Source organism: Salvia hispanica, chromosome 1 (assembly GCF_023119035.1).
Source record: "Salvia hispanica cultivar TCC Black 2014 chromosome 1, UniMelb_Shisp_WGS_1.0, whole genome shotgun sequence".
Taxonomy (NCBI): domain Eukaryota; kingdom Viridiplantae; phylum Streptophyta; class Magnoliopsida; order Lamiales; family Lamiaceae; genus Salvia; species Salvia hispanica.
This window is the reverse complement of record NC_062965.1, coordinates 29,865,665-29,887,148: the sequence shown is the minus strand read 5'-3', so window position 1 is coordinate 29,887,148 and position 21,484 is coordinate 29,865,665. Positions and strand designations below refer to the sequence as shown.

Genomic DNA, 21,484 nt, shown 5'->3' with positions numbered 1-21,484 from the left:
TGTCCGTCACAATCAAAATTATTTGTACCCTATACTGAAAAAGACACTAATACATATATTGCGTAAATATTATGACTAGCTTCAGAGTTGAGATGATAGTTGAAATATCACAATTCTGTTCTGAAATTTTTTAAATAGCTAGATTATTTCTCGATTGAAAGAAGCTGTTTTCTGGAAGCAGCAATTCTATTCAAACAAACGACTAATAAACAAATGGAAGAAAATTCAAGCTGTAACTTTCACATAGTGTGTGAATACTGAATTGTATGAAGATGGAATTGGGATAGACTTTCTTATCATAAATGAGAAACTTTCATACAATTTCCAAATTTTATCATTTATTTTCCTGATCGGCGCAGTATAAATCGTTGTCCAAATATGTACACCATTAAGCATAATTTCCATTACTCAAGTACAAATTTTCTATACAATTTTTATTTTGATTCATATTATACATGCAATATCTATTAATTTCACTAAGAACTTTGGCTAGATATTGAGTCTTTATAATTTGATGAGATGCTAAATCAAGAGTATTTCACAAGTTATAAGGATAAGCTAGTGTAAATTGGATTGTTTATTGAATTTGTTAAAGGTTGGGCACATTGTATATGATCTACCTATCGCGTTTTATCCCTCCATGGCCCATGGTAATATGGTATGTTGAATTATAATGTTTGGCCGGGATTTACAGGTACTAGACCATCTTCAATCGTATATCAAAATTCACTTTTGATATAAAAATCATCTCCGATCATGTAACAAACTCAAATTTATTTTTCAATTTTTCTACGAAATATCACCAAATATACTGCAAACGAGTCAATTATTATTTAATTAATAGGAATTAAAAGATGAATAACAAATTATAATAATAAATGAAGATGCTTGATTTCAAGAGTATTTGACTCGATATGACACTATAAAAAATAAAAATGTCCATCTGGAACTTCGAAATGCGCTAGTTGATCATTGGTGGGAAAAATACACAAATTTCGAGTCTTGAATTTTTGTTATTTTATATACCTAATGTGGTATGTTTTTTGTAGTTGTGATATTTTTAAATATGTTATGATTTATGTTTTAATTTTAGTATAACAAGTGAAGTGTATTTTAATTTCAAGTTGGTGTAATTTTTCTAAACATAAAGTATATTTAATACATAAATATATTAATAAAAAATTATTTATTAATTTAAATTATTGATAAAGTATCATGAGATTAATGTGTAAATTAAATAAGTATGTAGATATAATTGAAAAAAAGTAGGTGGATATAGAATATTCTTTTATGTTTGAGTTTGACGTAAATGATTGGATTAAAATTACTTTTAGTATAGACATATACACAAAAATGGATTTGAGTTTGATGTAAATGGTTGGAAATGCTAACATATTTAAGAGTATTTTCTTCGTTCACGATTTAAAATCTTATTTAACTTTAAATTTTATTTAAAGTTGATAGTTGGTGCAAATTTTAGAAAATGTAAAAAAATTAGATGAAAAAATTAGTGAAATAACGGTACTATTTATATATATTTATTTTATATAAAACATATTTTCTTATTCGTCATTAAATGTTTCCATTTTCTTTTTTTCATCCACCTATTAATAAATGTCTCATTTGAATTGACCCATTATGTTCATATTCATAAACTTTTTTTTACCATATTCTTTTACAAAGTCAAATAATTTTTTAAAATCTATTAAAAAAATATTAGTGAATTAGGAAATGTATTATTAATACAATAATTGAATACTAGATATATGGGATTAATGTATTAAAATAGAAAATAAATTTTATTTATGGCAGTTATTTTGTAGGATGAGGGAGTATAAATTTATACTGGAAAAAGGTTATTAGTTTGTATGAAAAAAGGTTAATTATAAAACTTTACCTCTAAATTATTTAAATGATGATGGAGAATCGACAGATTGCATAGATGTGGTTTGTTGACGAGAATTAATTTCTATTGCAAATTTGCAATGGTTTGGAGTTTGGAGTTAGGAGTTTGGATAATCATGTAATAAATGATAAATTTCCAAAGTTGGTTGTATTTCCCAAAGAGTCTTCTTATGAGATTGCTACCATTTATTTCGATACAAGACTATTGTTCATCATTCTAAGTAAATCCTGTGTCTCCCTCAGTTACACGCAAGCACAGTAATCCTTATCAATAATACTCTTCCATCTCAAATTATTTATGGCATTTTTCATACGAAATTTATAATAATAAATTCTTAAATTACATAGATATAAAATAATTTTGACAAATTTAATTTAAGAGAAGTTGAGACGAACTTGAGACCGTGGAGTACTGCTATAAATATAATAACCCCTTCTGTTTATCCCCTCAAACCGCATTTTTCTTTCTCATTTCATTTTTTGTGCCTCAAAATCTGCAGAAATGGCTAAAGCAGCATTGTTTTTTTGCGTGATGATGATCGCGTTCTCGCTAAGCTATGTTTGTGAAGCTGCTACCGAAATCGGTGTGTATCAACTGCGGAGACGCGATTTCTCTGTCAACATCACTAACTATGGCGCCACCGTCATCTCCGTCGTGGTTCCCGATCGGAATGGTAACTAACTCAACATTCCTGCCTCTGTTTCTCTCTACACATACAAATGTGCGTCACTGTGTGTGACGATTTCGTTGTTTTTCAGGCAAGTTGGATGACATAGTTCTCGGTTTTGGATCCGTAGACGGTTACAAGGCAAGTCTGATAAATCACCACTCTTCCTCTTCAAGTTTGGAATTTATCAGAGTAATATGTAGATATATATGTAAATCATCAATCATGTAGCTGATTTGATGCCAAATACACACATCTTAACGGTCAATTTCCTGCATTTTATTTCCCAATTTTGTGTTAGCTGATCAAATCTAGGACTATTAGGCCAAATTAGCTAGATCGAGATAAGATGTTATTCTGCAGAAATTGAACTTCTGAAAACATGAATATGTATGCTTGAAAGTTGAAAAAACAAACTTGTTTTGGAATTTACAGGATGAGACAGAGCATTTCTTCACATGTTAAAGTTCAAATTTGTGCAGAATGATACAACCTACTTTGGTGCCCTTGTCGGCCGCGTTGCTAATAGAATCTCAGGCGCGCAATTCACCCTCAACGGCGTGGTCTACAAACTGCCAGATAACGATAATGGAAACACTCTCCATGGTATGAATTATGATCCAACTCCTCCTAAACATTTCAAATTCTCTCCCAGTTTCATTAGTACTTAAGCAATTGTCATTGGAAACATGAATTAGGTGGGAAGATAGGATTCAGTGATGTGGTGTGGGCAGTCCAAGAACACATAGAGAACAGCCACATAACCCTCACTTACAACAGCCACGACGGTGAACAAGGTATATACATACATAAATAGTCAAATACACACTTGATGATAAGGAAAGAACTTACATATGTAGTTTAGTTTCCAAGCTAACATTTGATCACATGTTGAAACAGGATTTCCGGGTGAAGTATCTGTAACGGTGACATACCTCTTCGTAGGATCAAACAAGCTCGCAATAAAGATGGAAGCCAAGCCACTCAACAAGCCAACCCCAATCAATCTAGCCTCCCACACATACTGGAATCTCGGTGGCCATGCAAATGGCAACATCCTGTCTCACAAGATCCAGCTCCTCGCTTCCAAGATCACACCCGTGGATGACAAACTCATCCCAACGGGCGCAATTTCCTCTGTCAAGGGGACGCCCTACGACTTCCTCCAGCCTCAGGCGATAGGGAGCAGGTTGGATGAGTTGGCCGGAGGGTATGACATCAACTATGTCTTGGACAGGGAAGGGGCTGGGAGGCATCTCACGAAGGCGGCTGTCGTGCTCGATGAGGGGTCGGGGAGGAAGATGGAGCTGTGGACTAATCAGATTGGGGTGCAGTTTTATACTAGTAATATGTTGGGTGATACTGTGGGGAAAAATGGGGTTGTTTATAGAAGGTATAGTGGATTGTGCTTGGAGACTCAAGGGTTTCCTGATTCTGTTAATCAGCCTAATTTTCCGTCACAGATAGTGAATGTGGGGGAGAGTTATTTGCATGTTATGGTTTATAGGTTTACATCTAGTTAACATAGTAGCACTATGTGATTATGCTGTCATGTTGAATATTTGTGTGGTTTTGGTAGCAATCTATATATGATAAATATTTTTGTACTACTATAAGCTTTGGATAAGACTTGAACAAATAATATTATGGGAGAACTGGAGAAGAACAATGGAAATTAATGAAATATACTAAGACACAAAAAAATAATGCTAATGTTGATCATACAAAATTAATCGAGTTTGGACGTTTATTAATTTATCATCTCAAATTTAATTTATCTTTGAACTTGCAAATTTGCTTAATTGATATGATTAGATTCACTCGTAAAATCTATTTCTTGCATCAAAATTCCCATCTATATTCCTTCTACATCACAACTCGAGAAACATGTTTCACCAGTAGTATGATACATCCAATTACCGAAATCTTTGTGGGACAGCGTTACACAATTATTCAATTCGTAGATTAAAAAAATTGAAATAAAGTTAATGTTCATAAAATTAAAAAGAAATTTTTTTTTTGACGTAATGTCTCTTTTATGATATAATCATATAGCAAGACCTTTATTTTTTAAATTTTACTACTATGTTTTAATTAATACATTCATATGGTATGCTATTTTGGATAAAAATAAATCAAATTATGAAAATTAAATTTTTAGATTGTATTTTCTGATTTTTTTGTTATTTTTAGTATTTGTTTGCAATGATGTGAATTAAAAAATTAATAATATATATTTAAAATAAAAAGTAATTAATACTCCTAATAAATAAGTTTTGGATTCTAAAATCATACTCCGGGGTCCACGAAATAATGTCATATTTTAATTTTGGGATGTCCACCATTTAAAGTCTCGTTATTTTTTTTTTTTTTTGCTTTTAATTAGATAAGTGGTATTCACACTCCACGAATTTATCACATTCTATTATAAAATAAATACATAAAAGTGATTCACATTTCACAAACTTTTTCCATCAACTTTTCCCCCATGTATCTTATAACTTGTACCGAGCCGAATTGAATTTTAAATCGTTAACGGAGGGCGTAGTTAATTTTTTACTACTGAAAATCAAAACAAGATTTTCAATAGTAATCATAAATAAAAATTACTACACAATTGGAAATGAAAAATCTACACAAGTTAGGATATATATACTCCTCGTCATTTTAAGCTAAAACGAAGTTGTACGTAATTAAAGGCTGGAAAAGCAATGTACAATGACAAGATAAAGAAGAAATAAAGAAGTTTGGTTAGACAAAATCAATGTTGTGATTTATAGGAAGGAAGGTTTTGAAGAATATCCAATATGTAAGTCATAGGCGGCCGATATTTGGGCTCGAGATTTAAACATCGCAACGCTATATTTGCAACAATGTAAACACTTCTCTTGCAATATTGTCCCTCTAACCTTGTGTCCATCATTCTGAACAATTTGCCCTTGTCATTAATATGAAGCCTTGCCAATTCTACCAAATTCTTCTCCTCCTCAAACTTTGTCTCGTCGATGGCCGGACGTCCCGTTAGCAGCTCTAGTAGCACCACTCCGAAGCTATATACGTCGCATTTTACCGTCAATTTTCCTACAAATAATAAAATAACATATTATATTGTTTCTTCTGTAATCATGTCGATCAATGTTGGTGGTGTTGATCACACTTGTCTATTTTGGGTGTCTATGTTAAATGTTAGGAGTACATATTATTTTTCTATAGGAGTATTTGGTAAACAGAGTCACATTTCACTAATGTTTTCCATTCGTTTCCTTTGCATTTCTTCAAACATGTACCGAATCAAAGTGAGACGCATAATAACCTTATTGAAGATTACAAAACAAGCAAGTTCACCTGTGGCAATATAGCGTGGATCACAATAACCTTCGGTGCCCATTACTCTGGTGGTTACATGAGTCTGAGACTGAGTGGGGCCAGTTTTTGCCAGTCCAAAATCCGAAAGTTTTGCGTTGAACTCCTGCACCATCAGAATCGCCTCAGTACAAAATCTGTGCACAACCAATGATCATGTTTTTCCATATTAATCTTTTGACAAAAATTAGTTTTCTTCTATTTTTGGTTCATGAGCCACCACTTCTTCTCTAGATCTCTCATTTATTCATCTTCGAATAATAATACTTTAACCTTATTTTACCAAATTTACATTAAATACATGTCCTTGTGGACGGAAGGAGAAGTTTTTATTCATATATAAGCCATTGCACAATAATTATTTCCATAACTAAATCTTAACTACTTACAGAATCTAGCAACACATTGGACGCCTTAAAATCGCGATATATGACCGGCGATTGCAGCTCGTGTAGGAAACACAACCCTCGTGCTGCTCCTACAGCTACATGAACCCTTGTTACCCATGAAAGAACTGGACAATTTTCTGCATTGTGAAATTGAACATTATGATACATTTTCAATTGGTCACTTGTTAATTTAGTTAAACAGGATTCTATATTAAGAAGACTTACTTGATCTGGTGAACAATAGATCCTCCAAGCAGCCTCCGGGCATGAACTCATACACCAGAATCCGATCTACGCCTTCTAAGCAATATCCAATGAGTTTCACTAGATTCGGATGGTGAAGTCGGCCTAGATAGTTCACTTCCGACTGCTCCAAGCCACATAAAAATACACATTCAATCATGATACAGAATCCCAGCTAAAAACGAGGCATGATAATAAACGAAAGGGAAAACTAACCAGCCACTCTCTATGACCCTGGAAGCCAGAATGGATGAGCTTCTTGATAGCGACCGGAAAGCCTGAACTAGGGTTTGAAGCATTTAGGGTTTTCTCATCCAACCAGCCTTTATACACGCAGCCAAATCCGCCTTCTCCGAGCAAGCTATCCTCACAAAAATTTGAGGTAGCTCGACTCAGCTGATCCATTAAAAATGACTTTAGATTCGGGGCTGATAGAATCTCGGACTCTGAAGTTGGCAATGGAAGAATACAAGCTCCAATTGCCCAGCTTGCTTCTTCGTCTTGAATAGGGTTTTCTGGCTTCGGCAGTGGCAACGAATTTGTCTTGCTCTCATGGTGTAGGCTTATCTGTGGTGAATAGTTTGGAGTCGGCAATGGATGGCTTCGTCTCTTATTCGTTGCAGAAGCTGAAATTCATTTCCATTCTTCAGATAATTGATCATATGCATACATAGCATTGTCTTATAAGAAAAGGATAGTCTATCAATTAACTGCAAATATGCGACTTTCTAGTAAATTTTGCATCGAAAAATAATGAGCTAGTTTGAATTTTGAAGGTGTATTAAGTTTGAAATCTTCCACTACATGTAAGTAGTTACTCTATGGATCCGTTTGCTAGTGCAGATAACACCCAGAATTATCTTAACTGTGTGTTCGTGTCATATTTTGCTTTATCTCATTTTCTTTATCAAACGGCCCCTATACATACATGAATCCATCGCGGGAAAAACTCCAACCTGATTCGGATTTTTCTTGAGATGATATGATTATTTCATCACGAATTATGCGTTTTATAACTATGTTTTGATCTTATAATGATCTTTTTCACGACAAAACAAGGAAAAGAAACAGATATATCGAAAATAATTGAGAAACATATGATCAAACAAAAATCTTGCAATAAAATTGAGAAACATGAGAGCAAACTATTGAAAAAAATCAAAACCATCCTTATATATATTACCTGAAGGTGGAGGTCGATGAATATGAGCATTATGATTACGTTCAACACCATCATGTTTTGGCCTGTGTACACATTCTTGACAGCCTCTTCTAAAATCAAGAGTTGTCAAAGCACACATCCTACTTCTATGAAAGCAATTCCCCATTAATTATATATATACGACGAGAACAAAATTGTTCAATTTATAACATTGATTTCATCGTTGAATTTATAACATTTCGTCGCTCCTTCTTATCTTTGATCTGTTTAATTGAGGAGAGAATAGATTTCAGATCAAGATTGAAGGAGCATGATGATGGTGATGGAGAACGAATTTTGTGGGCTATTTACATTCTTTTTGATAGAGAAAATGTGGAAGATTTTTCTTTTATTATCTATATTTTGCTATTTATAACCATCATTAATTTCTTTGAGTGTTAAGTGTAGCTTGGACTCAACTTATTGCAGTAAGAGTGGTCCTTGACCCAGTCAAAATCGGATAATTGTGGTGGCTTTTGAACGAAGACCAAGACTATATATGATATATAGTGATATCATATTCCTTTGCATGTTTCGAAATGTTTGTTTCTCACTTCAATTTGAGTATAAATTGAGGAGTACAAAAACTCTTCTAAGCCAATTTGAGCATAAGTTGAGGAGTACAAAACTCTTGTAAGCGAGAATTCTTGAATTCAATCCTGTATGTATGAATGTATTTTATAATCTTGTTTGAAAATAATGGTATCGATATAATATTTCTTTCTTGAGTTCGTAATCTGGGTCACATAATTTGTTCACATGACAAGATAAAACACAATGCATAGTTTTAGAAAAATATTCACATATCATGTTATGTACTTCATATCATAATATTTTACACTTTGGTTTTATTGAAATTATTATATAAATTTTAATATGATAGTCTTAATATTGAAGACATTGTAATGTCATAATTATGTGATAGTTTTGTAAACTACTACATTCATCCACGAAAAATAGTCACATTTTGTCATTTTGGGATATCTACAAAAATAGTCTTATTTCTGAAAGAGTAAATGTCAATTTTGGTCCTAAACATATGGCTGAAATACGAATTTGGTCAAAAACATTCACTTTTTGAAAAACGGGTCCTTAACAAATGAAAATGTTGCCGAAGTAGTCCTTTTTTAACAGTTCTGTCAAAATTGACGGTCAACTCCTGATTAGTGATATTTTGACTATATTAGTGAATTTTAATTAGTACGAACCATCTTTCTTTCTCCTTCTCGTTCATCTCAAGAACCCTAATTTTCTCTGGAAAAACACGCTACCTCAACTCCCAGAATTCTCTTCCGATTCACTATTGAAAATCTTATGAAGAAATCGCCTAGCAAAACCACCCTTCAAATCTAAACACCCATTTTCTGACTCCCACGAGTCTCGATTGCTGAGTTAACAAATCATTTTCTGATGACAGTGGAAACAACCCAGTTTGGAGGAGCCGCTCGACGATGAGCTGCGAATCTTCATGGAAGAAGCAGCTCGCACACGGCTAATCGTCACGGAGAGAGAGAGAGCTTGGAAGGCATGGCCGAAAGGGTGTAGCGGTGAGGGAAACGAACGAGAAAGACAAGGGAGAGCCAAAACGGAAAGAGAGAAAGAGGGAGGCAGATCTGTAACAGTGTGAGGGCGACGGTCAGGCGCCATCACACGCTGGCTGCGACGGAGGAAAAGAGCAGGCAGACGACTGACGGAGGCGGCCGCTGGAATTGAGACAGAAAAGAGAGTGAATTGGTTGGGATTGAGGAGATAGAGAAGATAAGAGTGAGAAAGAGAATTGACGGCGCCGCAACGGTAGCGGCTGCGGGGCTGAATTTCGCCGACAGGGAGAGAATTTTAACAAAGGAGGAGAGAGAGAGATGTGATTCGTGAATTTGGAGTTTGTCTCTGATTTTTAGAGACGGAGTCAAAAAGTGAGAGGCTTAAGCACCACGCCAGCGAAGACGGCGGCGGGCGCTGGAAATCCATTTCCGAAAGGGAGCGTACCCTGGTTATGACGGCGATTTGCTGGTGGAGACGGGTTTTTTGACGAAGAAGGTGGCTAGTTTTTTTTATATTTTATTTTTATTTTTTTACTTAATTATTGATTAATATTCTAATTAGGTCAAAATGTGGTTAATTAGCGTTCACAGTAGGATTTTAACAAAACTGTTAAAAAGGACTACTTCAGCAACATTTTCCTTTGTAATGGATCTGTTTTTCAAAAGTGAATATTTTGGACCAAATTTGTATTTCGGCCATATGTTTAGGACCAAAATTGACCTTTACTCTTCTTAAAATAAAAAATTTATCTCTCGTGCTTTTTCCACTTTTTGTCATTTCTCTCATACTTTACTACTTTTTCTCCCCATCTCTCTTACCTTATCAACTTTTTTCTTGCCATCTCTGTTATTTTACCAATTTCTCATTAAAGCATGTGTCGTCCACAAATAATACTATTTTTTGTGGACGAGGGGATTACTTGACATTATGCAGGGTAAAATGGAGAGAGATTAATATAGTGAAGACCCTTATCTACATTATTCTCTCTCTTATTTTACTCTCTCTCCATTTTAACTATTTATTACTACCATTTTTTCAAAATGCGTGCAGAAAATTAAATGTGACAAATTTCAGGGACGAAGGGAGTAATTAAAAATTTATTTATATCACCCGAAATAAATACTTCCTTCATCTCAAAAAGTAATTCTTTCTTTTTTTATTCTGTCAACGAGAGTATGCACTTTCTAATTTTAGAAATTCTTTTTTCTCTAATGAGGTGTGACCTATTTTCTACTAACAATATTTTAATTATACTTTTAATTATTATTATTTTTTTTTATTTCTCTTTTATTTTATCAATTGTATATCAACTAAAAATATATGCTTTTATAGGACTGAGAAGTAGGAAATAAAAAATTTAATGTGTTTAGTCCAAATAAGAAAGGATTCCAAAACACTTCCACTTGACATTAATGCCGTTTACCATGTAAAGTGGTAAATGTGGGCTAATGCCTAATAGTCTCATATCAAATTCGAATCATACGATTTTAAAATTTATGTCTAATTACTAATCAATAAAAACGTTTATTTTAGATGATAAATTAAATTTTCAGTAGTGAATTAGCGTTCAATGCATATTTTGTGGATTAATCGATCTTTAAACGAAACGCCCTGAAGAGTTTTATCGAAATGACAATTAAACAATAAACAGGGACCAAAGTGCAATAATGACGACATTCTTTTCATCTTCTTCCGATTCGATTGTCGTTGCAATTCGGATCGTCAAAACGGATGGCCCGATCCAAGGATGATCGACCCACCCGACCCTTACCGCCGCCGGCCTCACTCTCCTCCGACGCTCTCTACTTCCTCAATTCCAAACTAAACTCCATAGAAGCCCTTGATGGAGCCCCGGCTTTGCTGTCCGAGCTCCAAATCCAGTCCGATGCAATTGATCGCACACTTTCCCAACTCAACACCGAGCTCCAATCTCACTTGACCCGCCATTCTTCCTACTCGAATCGGGTCGGATCACTCTTCTCCAACGTGCATGCTCAGTTGGATGATCTCCGCCGCCTCTCCACTCACCCGTCCTCAGGTGGTTGTAGCTTTGGGGATTTTAGGGGTTTCTGAATTCTGAATGCTGTTTGAAAGCTAATTGCTTTTTCCTCGTGTTTATAGATGGGGAATCGAGGAGAGGGATGGGGGAAGAGTTACAAGCATTGGCCAAGGAAGTGGCAAGAGTTGAAACTGTGAGAAATTATGCAGGTTAGCCCCTATTCCAGTTTGCCACTGTATGTAGGGAGCTTTTTTTATGAAATTAAGAACGAATTTATGAGGAAGTATTATGTATTGGGGATAATTTGCTACTTTTTTTTTATTAGATTAGAATAGTTTGAAGGATTTAGGCAATTTAGAAAACAATTGGAAGAACATACAATGATAACCAAGCTTGTGAGAAAGGTATTTTTATTAATTTGAGTTTTAGTAATTTTATTATGCACAGTTGTTTCCATCTCCAACCTTTGATCTTTGTTTCTACTTGTTTGAGTAAGTGTTGGGAATCTTAGAAGAGCTAAGATCACATTTTGAGCCCCTGACACGTATATGCACATATAACCTGATCACTATGTTCTGTTAATGAGACTAGCTGATTAATACAGATTTGTAGATCACTTCGAGGTGGAGTTGAGTATTAATCACTGGCTGAATGTTTGCTTAATCTTACGTCGTCTTGTTCATAATTCTGTATTAGGCCATGGCTTGAAGAGTATGATACTGATTCTAGTGCAAGAGTTATGCCACACCCCTTTTTGTTATCTGCATGTTAGTAGAACTTTCTTTTCTTTTTAAAATCCATATTATAAATACACAGCAAGGATGCTGCTGAAACACATGAAAGGTACTGAGTTTTTGTCATTGGCAAAAAAAAGATAGCTGTGTGCTTGTGAAATATTATACTATGATCGGATGTAATTCCATACAGTAGTATGTGTGAGATTGTGCCAGAAAGTCAGAAGCTCCACTATCAAATTATCTAGTAGAAGACAAAATAAACGAAATTAAGGTTTTATTTTCTTGGTCCTGCTTCCTATATGATGCTCTTGTAACCGCTTTCTTTCGTACTTTCAGAGACAGCATTGAAGCTTGATACTTTGGTTGGTGATATTGAAGATGCTGTATCATCCACTATGAATAGAACGTTGCGGAGGCATCCATCAATGAAAGATCTAGAAGTTAGTACTCTCACTGCAACTGTGTGCTACAAGTTTCTGTGAATATTTGAAATACCAAAATCTTATCATATTTTACATTAGATTTGAAATTAACTACTGTATTTGTTTGTGTGATGTTATCTTCTCAGTTTATTTAGAGGGAAATAACTGAATATCATCCTGCAGTGTAGACTATCAATTTATCAAAATGAAGAATTTGTGCATTAATCATAGTATCAAATATCATAGTATCATACTGAGTTATTGGAAATTTTTATCAATTCATCTTTAAACTTCCACCATTTCCACGTTCGTCAAACCATGGTAAACTAGATTGTTTAGCTCATACCGTGTCCTTCCATTTAACAGTTCTTTTTCTTCATTAAGATGTTCATGAATATGGTATCACAATGTATTCACTTTCACAGCATGAGATGTTCAAATTTTTTTATATATTTAGGCTACAGAGTGATGTTGTAAACGTGCATTAGTGTTGCCTTTTTCATTCTTGTCGATTTGTGCATTAGTGAGCAAAAAGATGGTACAATCTGGAGATAAGTATATAATTATATGTTTAAATAAGTAATGATTATTGTGTGGGTAAAGACTGAAAAGAAGTCTACCTAACATAAGGTTTTGTTTTTTTGTTGTTTACCTCTACTTTGTAGGATATGCGCGCAGGTGCTCTAAGGGCTCTTAAATTAACAGAAGATGTTCTCAGCTCAGTCATAAAGACACATCCTCAATGGAATCGGCTAGTTTCAGCAGTTGATCATAGAATTGATAGAGCATTGGCCATTCTAAGGCCCCAGGCTATTGCTGATCATCGAGCCCTTCTTACTTCTCTCGGGTGGCCACCACCGTTAAGTTCATCCAGTTCAAATGCTAAAGGATCATCTAATGCGAAAAATCCACTTTTTACAATGCAAGGAGAATTGAAACTCCAGTACTGTGAGAGTTTTCTCGCATTGTGTGGTCTTCAGGAATTGCAGAGAAAAAGGAAATCTCGCCAACTTGAGGGGCATAATAAGGATGTTGCTCTTCACCAACCCCTTTGGGTTATTGAGGAACTTGTGAATCCTTTGTCTATTGCATCTCAACGCCACTTCTCAAAGTGGATTGAGAAGCCGGATTATATATTTGCACTTGCATATAAGATCACTCGTGACTATGTTGATTCTATGGATGATTTATTGCAACCACTGGTAGATGAAGCTATGCTATCTGGTTACAGTTGTAGAGAAGAATGGATCTCGGCAATGGTATTTTCCCTATCGACCTACCTGGCAAAAGAAATATTTCCCTTGTATATCAATAAGCTTGAAGAAGAGAGTGAACCTGCTATCCAAACACAGGCTAGGGTATCATGGCTACATCTTGTAGACTTGATGATTGCATTTGATAAACGAGTTCAGACTTTGGCAGCAAATTCAGGAATTCTTCTTTCTCTAGAAGAAGAAGACAATATGCAGAAGATGTCTTCATTGGTTGTATTTTGTGATAGACCTGACTGGCTTGAGTTGTGGGCTCAAATTGAGCTTCGTGACACACTTGATAAACTAAACATTGAATTGGAAGATGACAGGAATTGGATAAAGGAAGGTGAAAGTGTAACTCTTCTACCTGGTCAAGAAGAGAGCAAATCTCCTGGGATAGCAAGTGCTGTTTTCCGAAGCCTCTCTTCTGTCATTGACCGTTGTCGATCAGTGCCTAGCTTCTCATTGAGGTCAAGATTTCTCAAATTGGCAGGTGCACCTATAATACACAAGTATTTGGATTGCCTGCGGCAAAGGTGTCAAGAAGCTGAGGGGCTGACTGCATTGACGGATGACACTGCTCTAATTAAGGTTGCTAAGTCTGTTAATGCTGGGAGCTTTTTTCAATCCACTTTAGAAGATTTCTGTGAGGATGTATTCTTTCTGGAAATGGAAACAAAACAATCTGGGAGCATTGAAACAGCAGGTGATTTGGATGCTACTGATAAAGGTATTTTTCGTGAAGAAATCAAGAAGCTGGAAGAATTCAAAATGGAATGGATTGAGAAGCTGTCCACTGTTGTCTTACGGGGTTTTGATGCACTTTGCCGAGAGTATGTAAAGAACAAAAGACAATGGCAAGAAAAGAGTGATGAAACGTCGATGCTCTCACGATCTTTCATAGAAGCTATGGATTATTTGCAGGGAAAACTGTCTCTCCTGGAAGAAGGGTTGAACAAAACGGATTTTACAAGGCTGTGGAGAAGTTTGGCTGCTGGTATAGATAGATCAATTTTCTATAGCATACTAGTGGGCAATGTGAAGTTTCATGATGGGGGAGTTCAGAGGCTATCTAACGACTTGACGGTTCTGTTTGGCGTTTTTGAATCATGGTGTTTGAGACCTCAAGGCTTCTTTCCCAAGACAAGTAATGGCTTGAAGTTGTTAAAAACAGCGAAGAAAGAGTTAAAGAGTACTTTGATGGTTGATGAAAGATGGTTAAGAGAAAATGGGATTATGCAGTTAACTGTTGGTGAGGTAGAAAAGATTATGAAGAACAGAGTGTTCAGCAGTTGAAAGGTTTGTCCAAATCCCCTACTTTTGCAAATACTCTAGTTTTTTTAGCTATATCTTTACTGAATCAAGTTTTCCAGTTGTGGATAGTTAACTAGTTACAAGTTTAAATCCCCATCGATGGATCTTAGTGATGCTATAATTATAAATGTTATTTTGTCCAAAATGTTTATTTGAGCACTTCTTGCATCCCTCCTTATGAAGATATTACTGTGACATGAGGATAATTGAGAACAAATTAGCATACGCAAAAATAAATTTAAAACAAATCCGAACATGGGGAAATAGTAAGGGCGTGATCAGGGGCGGGAGAGCCAGCCAACCCTAAACTGTCTAAGGGTCTAATTTTATTTAGGGTCGATCAAAAATGCCATTCGCCCTTGGATTTACAGAAATGTTTCATGTTTTAGGGTTGATTTTTGTAATGCATATTAGAGTATTTAATTTCTAATCATATGATTCTGCCAGACAAAATTGTGTTGTTGATATGTCCTCTCTCTTTCACAAGACAAACATCATTGTAATTTGTATCTGCATATTTTACTCTAGTTCCCATGCTCTAGTATCATATCTATGCTATCTCAACTTCTATAGTAATGTTCCATCACAAACAAGACAAATTCTATTTTGGATGAAACCCATTTTCACTTATAATGCAATCAACATTTTGCATACATTTGACAACACCACTGACATTCCTTCTCATTTACGCAGCTTGCAGCTTACCATATTTTAAAATTGGATTATTACAGTAACTTTTTTTTTATAAACGTCACCAAAATTGTAGAAAACTAGAAATCAAGAAAACAGGAAAGTCCAAGAAATAATTGAGTGCATTCCCCCTACCTCTACACTTGCATACCGCACATATACAAAGAAAAAATATATATAGTGATTTATCATATATACTATTTTGTCGTATGTGTTTCACTACAGTGATCACAAACATCCAAATGATTGATGATCAAAGCAAATTATTCTATTCATAGGAATCGGTCGGCCCTTGATTGGAAGATAACCAAACTTAAAATAAGCTCTTATAATTTGGTATACAAAACTCAAACTTTAATAACGTATCACTCTCTAGAGAATTAATAATCTAGTAATCAGAGCCAACCTGATCTCCAGAAATTCAGTTCTCAGACAAAAAATTATTCCCAGCAACAGCCTAATACATCATGTTATGAAAATGAGAAACATGGTATCTTTCTGGTGGCAATTAGACATCTCTTCTGCTAAACCCAGATTATCTTATGGTTTTTATTTAATTTAATTTTGACACATCTAGTCAAATTAGTGTGTTTTTGAAGTTACACAAAAAAGGCAATCCAACAACTGATAGGGTTTTTTTACTAGGGTAAATGGATAAATAAATTATGAAAGATGGTCAAGTATGGTCTATCTCACACGTTTTAAAAAATGAATTACAAATCACTAAGTTTGCAATTTTCACAATTATCTCATGTGTCTCATTTCCGGTGAAATACGCAAAGATTTAGAAGCCAATTTTATACACTTCACCCCTCAAAATAATCGTTCCTAACATAGTCGTAACATTTCTTTTAAAAATCCAGCTACCACGTCAATGCTTGAAATGAGATGGATGAGATAATTGCAAAAATTGCTCTTTGAAAGTATGGTACTCGTCAGAATTTGACCATCTTTTATGATTTATTTTGCAATTTTTCCTTTTTTATAATTGAGGATTTTGGTTGGACGATTTAAAATAATAAATTCATTGTCGTGAAGGGCCTAAAAATGGATGCAATTAATCATTGTGAAAGGGTTAGACAGATGGGGCCCTAGTGGTATTAAATTTTCTGCTGATAGTCTTCTTTTCTAACTAACCAACACTTAACTCGTTTCCTTTTTAAGGAGCTCTTTTTCTCCTTCAAACTTCAACACAAACACTCACTCCCTTACTGAGTATTGCGTGTGAGAAAGAGTGATGTCGAGCCGACGATCTGCAAGAGCTTCGAGATTCACCGAAGACGAGATCAACCACCTCATCTTCAAACTACATGCATCCTTGCAGCATCACTCAAACTCAACATGTAATAAAAAGGTTAGTTGATCAAATTAAACTTTTTTTAACTATAAATATATATGCATGCATGTAGTTTTTTATGATTTGGTGAAATTTCAGAGATCGGCAGCAAAGATTTTGAAAAGGACATGCAATTACATAAAGAAACTGCAGAGGGAGGTGGATGATCTAAGTGATCAACTTTCTCAACGTTTGGCTTCAGGAGATATCAATGCAGCTGATGCAGACATCATTACTAGACTTCTACAGCTTTAATAAGTTTCTATACTATTACAAAACGCGTTTCATCTTTTAAATAAATGTTCATATTTTGACTTGTATTCTTAGTGCTATAGAGTATTTTAATACAAGATCCCGGTGTGTGTGGTGCTATATTTTTCGAGAAGAAAGATTAATGTTGTTGAGGTTTAATGGATGTACTCATGTAATATTTCATGTTGATATACATAGAATAATGATAAACGTACACATTACGCATATATTTTAATCGAATTACTATTTACTCACTAAATTATTCCTATTATAGTATTTTGAACGATGTTATTCAAAATTGTAAGGTTTAAAAAATTTATGATGAATTTACAAGTTTAATTTAGAGATAATTAGTCATATATACAATGAATAAGTATTTTTTTTTTCTAAATCTACACATTTTAATTTAATAAATACTACTAATTTTTTTCCTGAATTAATGGCAGATGGTAAATATGTAAGGCATTAATTCATTTTTAATTAACTAATATTCATCACCGAGTACTTAATGTAAAATAGTAGTTGAAAAGTCCAATCATGTACCATATAATAGTGTAATTTATGTGCATTTATCACTACCCATATTTCTTATCACAATATTAGAAAATTAGTCCAAGGATCCACCAAGCCCTTGAAAAATAGTACTCCTTCCGTCCCATAGTAGATGTCATATTTGAGAGATGACACGAGATTTTAGAAGATGATATTTTGTGTATTAAGTGGTGAGAGAAAATATAATTTTATAATTGATGTGAGAATGAACATTTTCCAAAAGAAGAAATATGACATCTTTTGTGGGAACAAACTAAAAAGGAAAGTGTGACATCTACTACTATGAGACAGAGGGAATACCCCATAGGAGTATTTAATTTTACTCACTAGAATAAAAACGAAACTAGAAAACAGTGGATTGGAGAATAAATTATGAGAACCAAATTATCTACCTTAAATATGTCGTCGATTGATATGACTCATCGTCATATGATTATCCATCTAAAATTAAATTGTTAGATGTAATCTGACGAACCAAATTGAATTAAAGTCCAAACATTATGAATTTGTACAAATTGATGTCCCTCGTGATTTGAGTATTTGAGCAAATTATGTATACCTAATTAAATAGTGTTTTTTTTATCAAAGCTGGTAGAGAGCAACTGGGTAAGGACATATTGAGGTAGTATTTTATTTCTATTTTCAGTTAAACGTTGAAAATAAGGGAAAAGTTACATTAATGCAGGAATAAAAGATTTAGTTACAACAACGCTTTTTCTGTCTTCACAATTTAATTTCTCTTTTTTTTTTGCTTTCTACTTTATTCAAACAATTAATTCATTAAGTTGCAGGCGGATTGAATGTAGGACAAATGGAGATGAGAGGGCCTCCCTTCTTAAGAGAGTGATAAAATCCACTCAAATCTTCAGCAATAAATATGCAATAATAAGCAATTAATACGTTTATGAATGGTGGTGGAGACCACCCTTATAAGTTATAGTAAATGAATAAACATCACCAAAACAGAAGAAAGATATAAGTCAAGGCATTAACATAGACAGATTTTATGGGATTTTGTATATTCAGAAAATAGTGTAGAATACTTAATCTTGTAGCAGCCTCTACTTAGAGTTACAAGCCTATAAACATAGTGAATTTGTAATCATACACTAACTACATCAAAGTTGCTGAAAATCTAAACTATAAATTAACAGAAACAGCATCGGTTTTGCAGGTAAACAGATGGGCGTTCGTCATTAGCAAGATAAGAATCAGAAAGCCGAGGTTGTGAGATGCTTACTGCTTTTCTTGCTTACCAAAGAGTGGCATCAGTTGTTTCTCCAGCTCAACTAAACTGAATCAGATAGACATGCAATGATGCGAACATCGTTAGTAACAGAAATGATATTCTGCTCCATATCCAAGTAAACACCTCAGTGATTTACTTACATCTCATACTTGCGGAGAGCCTCACTGCGTTTTGCTTTATATAGCTCGCTGTCTTTAGGAATATTGCTTAAGTTATTGCCTGTTAAGCTTAATGTTATTTCAACTATGAATATGTAAAATGATTGAGCGCACATTTTATAAATGATAAAATGCAACTGAGTTATAAGTTACTGGTTGAAATATTTCTTTCTGTTTAATTAACAAACAAAACAGTTAGAACAACAAATTGTACCCTTGCCCGTTTGAAGTGATAAACATAACAATAATTGGAGTTGGATCGTGAACAAACAAAAAACAAAGATGATAGATAACGCATTAAGATATTCAAGTCTACATATACTCCTATTATACAAAGCCAAGTAGATGAAGAGTAAACAAGTCAACAAAATTGGTGGTTATGTATTACTATCACATATCAACTCAGACGAAATGCATTAAGCAGCAGAAGATGTAGGTCCTGACTATTTCACCGATAATTGAAAAGGATGGGAAGTAGTGCACCGGGAGTTTCAAAAAGTTCTAATGCTATTACATAAGAGTACTCATATGATTTTGTCATGCTTTAACTAAGTAAATTCTACTAATATGATATTATAGTGATAATGAGAGAACTACCTAATTGAATGCACTCTACACAAATACACAAATCAATTCATAAATCCAGGACCTGTTTTGATTTTTGGACTTAAAGCAAGTAAAATTACCAGTAAAATGTGGTGAAGAAGGTGCTTTGAATTCAGAATTCTGATCAACGTTTGAGGGAGGTAGTTTAGCAATAATGAGTCCCTGCGTATTAAAAGAAAAGGTGAATTAAGGGTTTATCTTTGTACTTCCAGATGTATTGTTGTTTATAGATTCATACGATTGTATAAGTAAATCTCAGGACAAAAATCAAATGAAAACATAAATTAGGATAAAGAGAGCAGAGATGTACAGAGTTGGCCAATAATCATCTGGAGCAACGTAACCAGCAACTGATGTAAAAATACAAGTTACTTCTTCTATAAGAACGGTACATTGCAACAGTACTCCACTAACATTACCGAATCACTTTGTTATGAAATTTTCCAAACATTTAGCTGGCACTGGTACCCTATGAAGTTAGTCTGCACTAACCAAAACCCTTACTGCGACATACAATACAGCCCAAAGCATAGTCTTTATAAAAAAGATCAGCCAAGAAGAACCAAAGTCCTCTATTGCTTAAATAAGGCCTAACTGTACATGTTCATCCTCAATGTCAAATTTGAAACAAACTGTTTTGGTAGATTCAATAATATTCAGCTAAGCCATGCCATAAAATTCTCCATAAACCGAACTTCAGTTCAGAGCCTTTATTTCTTTTACCTATATATCCTAGAGCAATATCGAAGAGCAGGTGATAACCAAAATAACAAGTCTCGCGCAGTACAAGTAGTAACCAACTCAATAATCTAGAATAAGAAACATAGGAACTTCAATGCAAATCATGGACAAAACACTAAAACCTCTAAAAGATGATAGTAAGACTCATTGATCCACAATGAGGGAACTAACAATGGAACTATAATAGGAGTACAAAGGAATGACTATCTTCTGATTAATTTTATTTGCCTTAATTCTCTTCTAATTTAGCTACTTACTTAACCAAATTATAAATAACCTAGGCAATATCATCTCCCCAATCCCCTCTATTTGATCAGCCATGAAACTCATATCGCATCATTTACAGCATTATACATTTATACTTCCAGCAAGCTGTAAATTTTAAGAACAAATGAAGAAAAAGAAAAACCTGTTTTTCCTTGCGCTTGAGGATTTTGACATGACACTTCTTAATGTAGTGCATCAAATGGTAGCGCGAATGCCTAGCGTACAAGTCGTCTCTGATTTCAGGGTTGGCCGTGAGCCAATCGACGACGTCTTTGGACTTAATCAACTCATCCGTGTCGAGTGATTCCAGCCATGAGTAAACCGGCATCCATTGATCGGTTCGCTGGAATCTATGATCGTACACCTTTTCCTGCTCATGGAGAGATAAATTCAGATAACAAGCTTAGAAAAGGGGCGAGGGAATTGGGGGAAAGTCTGGAGATTTTGTGCTTGGATTACCAGGGATTGAGGATCATTCGCGCTCATCTTGCTGGTGCACAGAAATTGAAATTCGGCGATAGGATGCGGCGGCGATTGGCCGTGGCTGTGAAGACGCTCAACTCCCTATATCACACTCTAGTCAATAATTTTCCCTTA

At 34.5% G+C, this 21,484-nt stretch overlaps 5 protein-coding genes across 7 annotated transcripts; 3 read left to right on the top strand and 2 right to left on the bottom strand.

The window, feature by feature from the left end:
- The first annotated feature begins 2,339 nt into the window (after positions 1 to 2,339).
- On the top strand, positions 2,340 to 4,183 carry LOC125215622 (galactose mutarotase). 2 transcript variants are annotated; one of them, XM_048117094.1, is made up of 5 exons: positions 2,340 to 2,579; positions 2,665 to 2,714; positions 3,056 to 3,179; positions 3,272 to 3,370; positions 3,474 to 4,183. In XM_048117094.1, the coding sequence occupies exons 1-5, from the start codon at positions 2,408 to 2,410 to the stop codon at positions 4,094 to 4,096; spliced, it is 1,068 nt and encodes a 355-aa protein (XP_047973051.1). In that variant the 5' UTR covers positions 2,340 to 2,407; the 3' UTR covers positions 4,097 to 4,183. The 2 variants fall into 2 exon arrangements, with proteins under 2 accessions (XP_047973051.1, XP_047973058.1); XM_048117101.1 differs by lacking the exon at positions 2,340 to 2,579 and having other exon boundaries at positions 3,009 to 3,179.
- Positions 4,184 to 5,334: 1,151 nt separating this feature from the next.
- Positions 5,335 to 8,044, bottom strand: LOC125193773 (probable serine/threonine-protein kinase PBL11). The gene is made up of 6 exons (XM_048091651.1): positions 7,752 to 8,044; positions 6,785 to 7,194; positions 6,551 to 6,692; positions 6,326 to 6,462; positions 5,919 to 6,042; positions 5,335 to 5,654 (listed from the first exon to the last, which is right to left on the bottom strand). The coding sequence occupies exons 1-6, from the start codon at positions 7,894 to 7,896 to the stop codon at positions 5,335 to 5,337; spliced, it is 1,278 nt and encodes a 425-aa protein (XP_047947608.1). The 5' UTR covers positions 7,897 to 8,044.
- A 2,900-nt stretch (positions 8,045 to 10,944) lies between these two features.
- Positions 10,945 to 15,181, top strand: LOC125201393 (RINT1-like protein MAG2). 2 transcript variants are annotated; one of them, XM_048099478.1, is made up of 4 exons: positions 10,945 to 11,352; positions 11,433 to 11,519; positions 12,384 to 12,487; positions 13,135 to 15,181. In XM_048099478.1, exons 1-4 carry the CDS (start codon positions 11,043 to 11,045, stop codon positions 15,016 to 15,018), a joined length of 2,385 nt encoding a protein of 794 aa, XP_047955435.1. In that variant the 5' UTR covers positions 10,945 to 11,042; the 3' UTR covers positions 15,019 to 15,181. The 2 variants fall into 2 exon arrangements, with proteins under 2 accessions (XP_047955435.1, XP_047955436.1); XM_048099479.1 differs by having other exon boundaries at positions 10,946 to 11,349.
- Positions 15,182 to 16,910: 1,729 nt separating this feature from the next.
- On the top strand, positions 16,911 to 17,541 carry LOC125201594 (transcription factor ILI5-like). The gene is made up of 2 exons (XM_048099805.1): positions 16,911 to 17,080; positions 17,162 to 17,541. Exons 1-2 carry the CDS (start codon positions 16,964 to 16,966, stop codon positions 17,315 to 17,317), a joined length of 273 nt encoding a protein of 90 aa, XP_047955762.1. The 5' UTR covers positions 16,911 to 16,963; the 3' UTR covers positions 17,318 to 17,541.
- A 1,301-nt stretch (positions 17,542 to 18,842) lies between these two features.
- LOC125201633 lies at positions 18,843 to 21,484 on the bottom strand. The gene is made up of 5 exons (XM_048099821.1): positions 21,347 to 21,484; positions 21,030 to 21,257; positions 19,960 to 20,041; positions 19,256 to 19,334; positions 18,843 to 19,160 (listed from the first exon to the last, which is right to left on the bottom strand). Exons 1-5 carry the CDS (start codon positions 21,371 to 21,373, stop codon positions 19,103 to 19,105), a joined length of 474 nt encoding a protein of 157 aa, XP_047955778.1. The 5' UTR covers positions 21,374 to 21,484; the 3' UTR covers positions 18,843 to 19,102.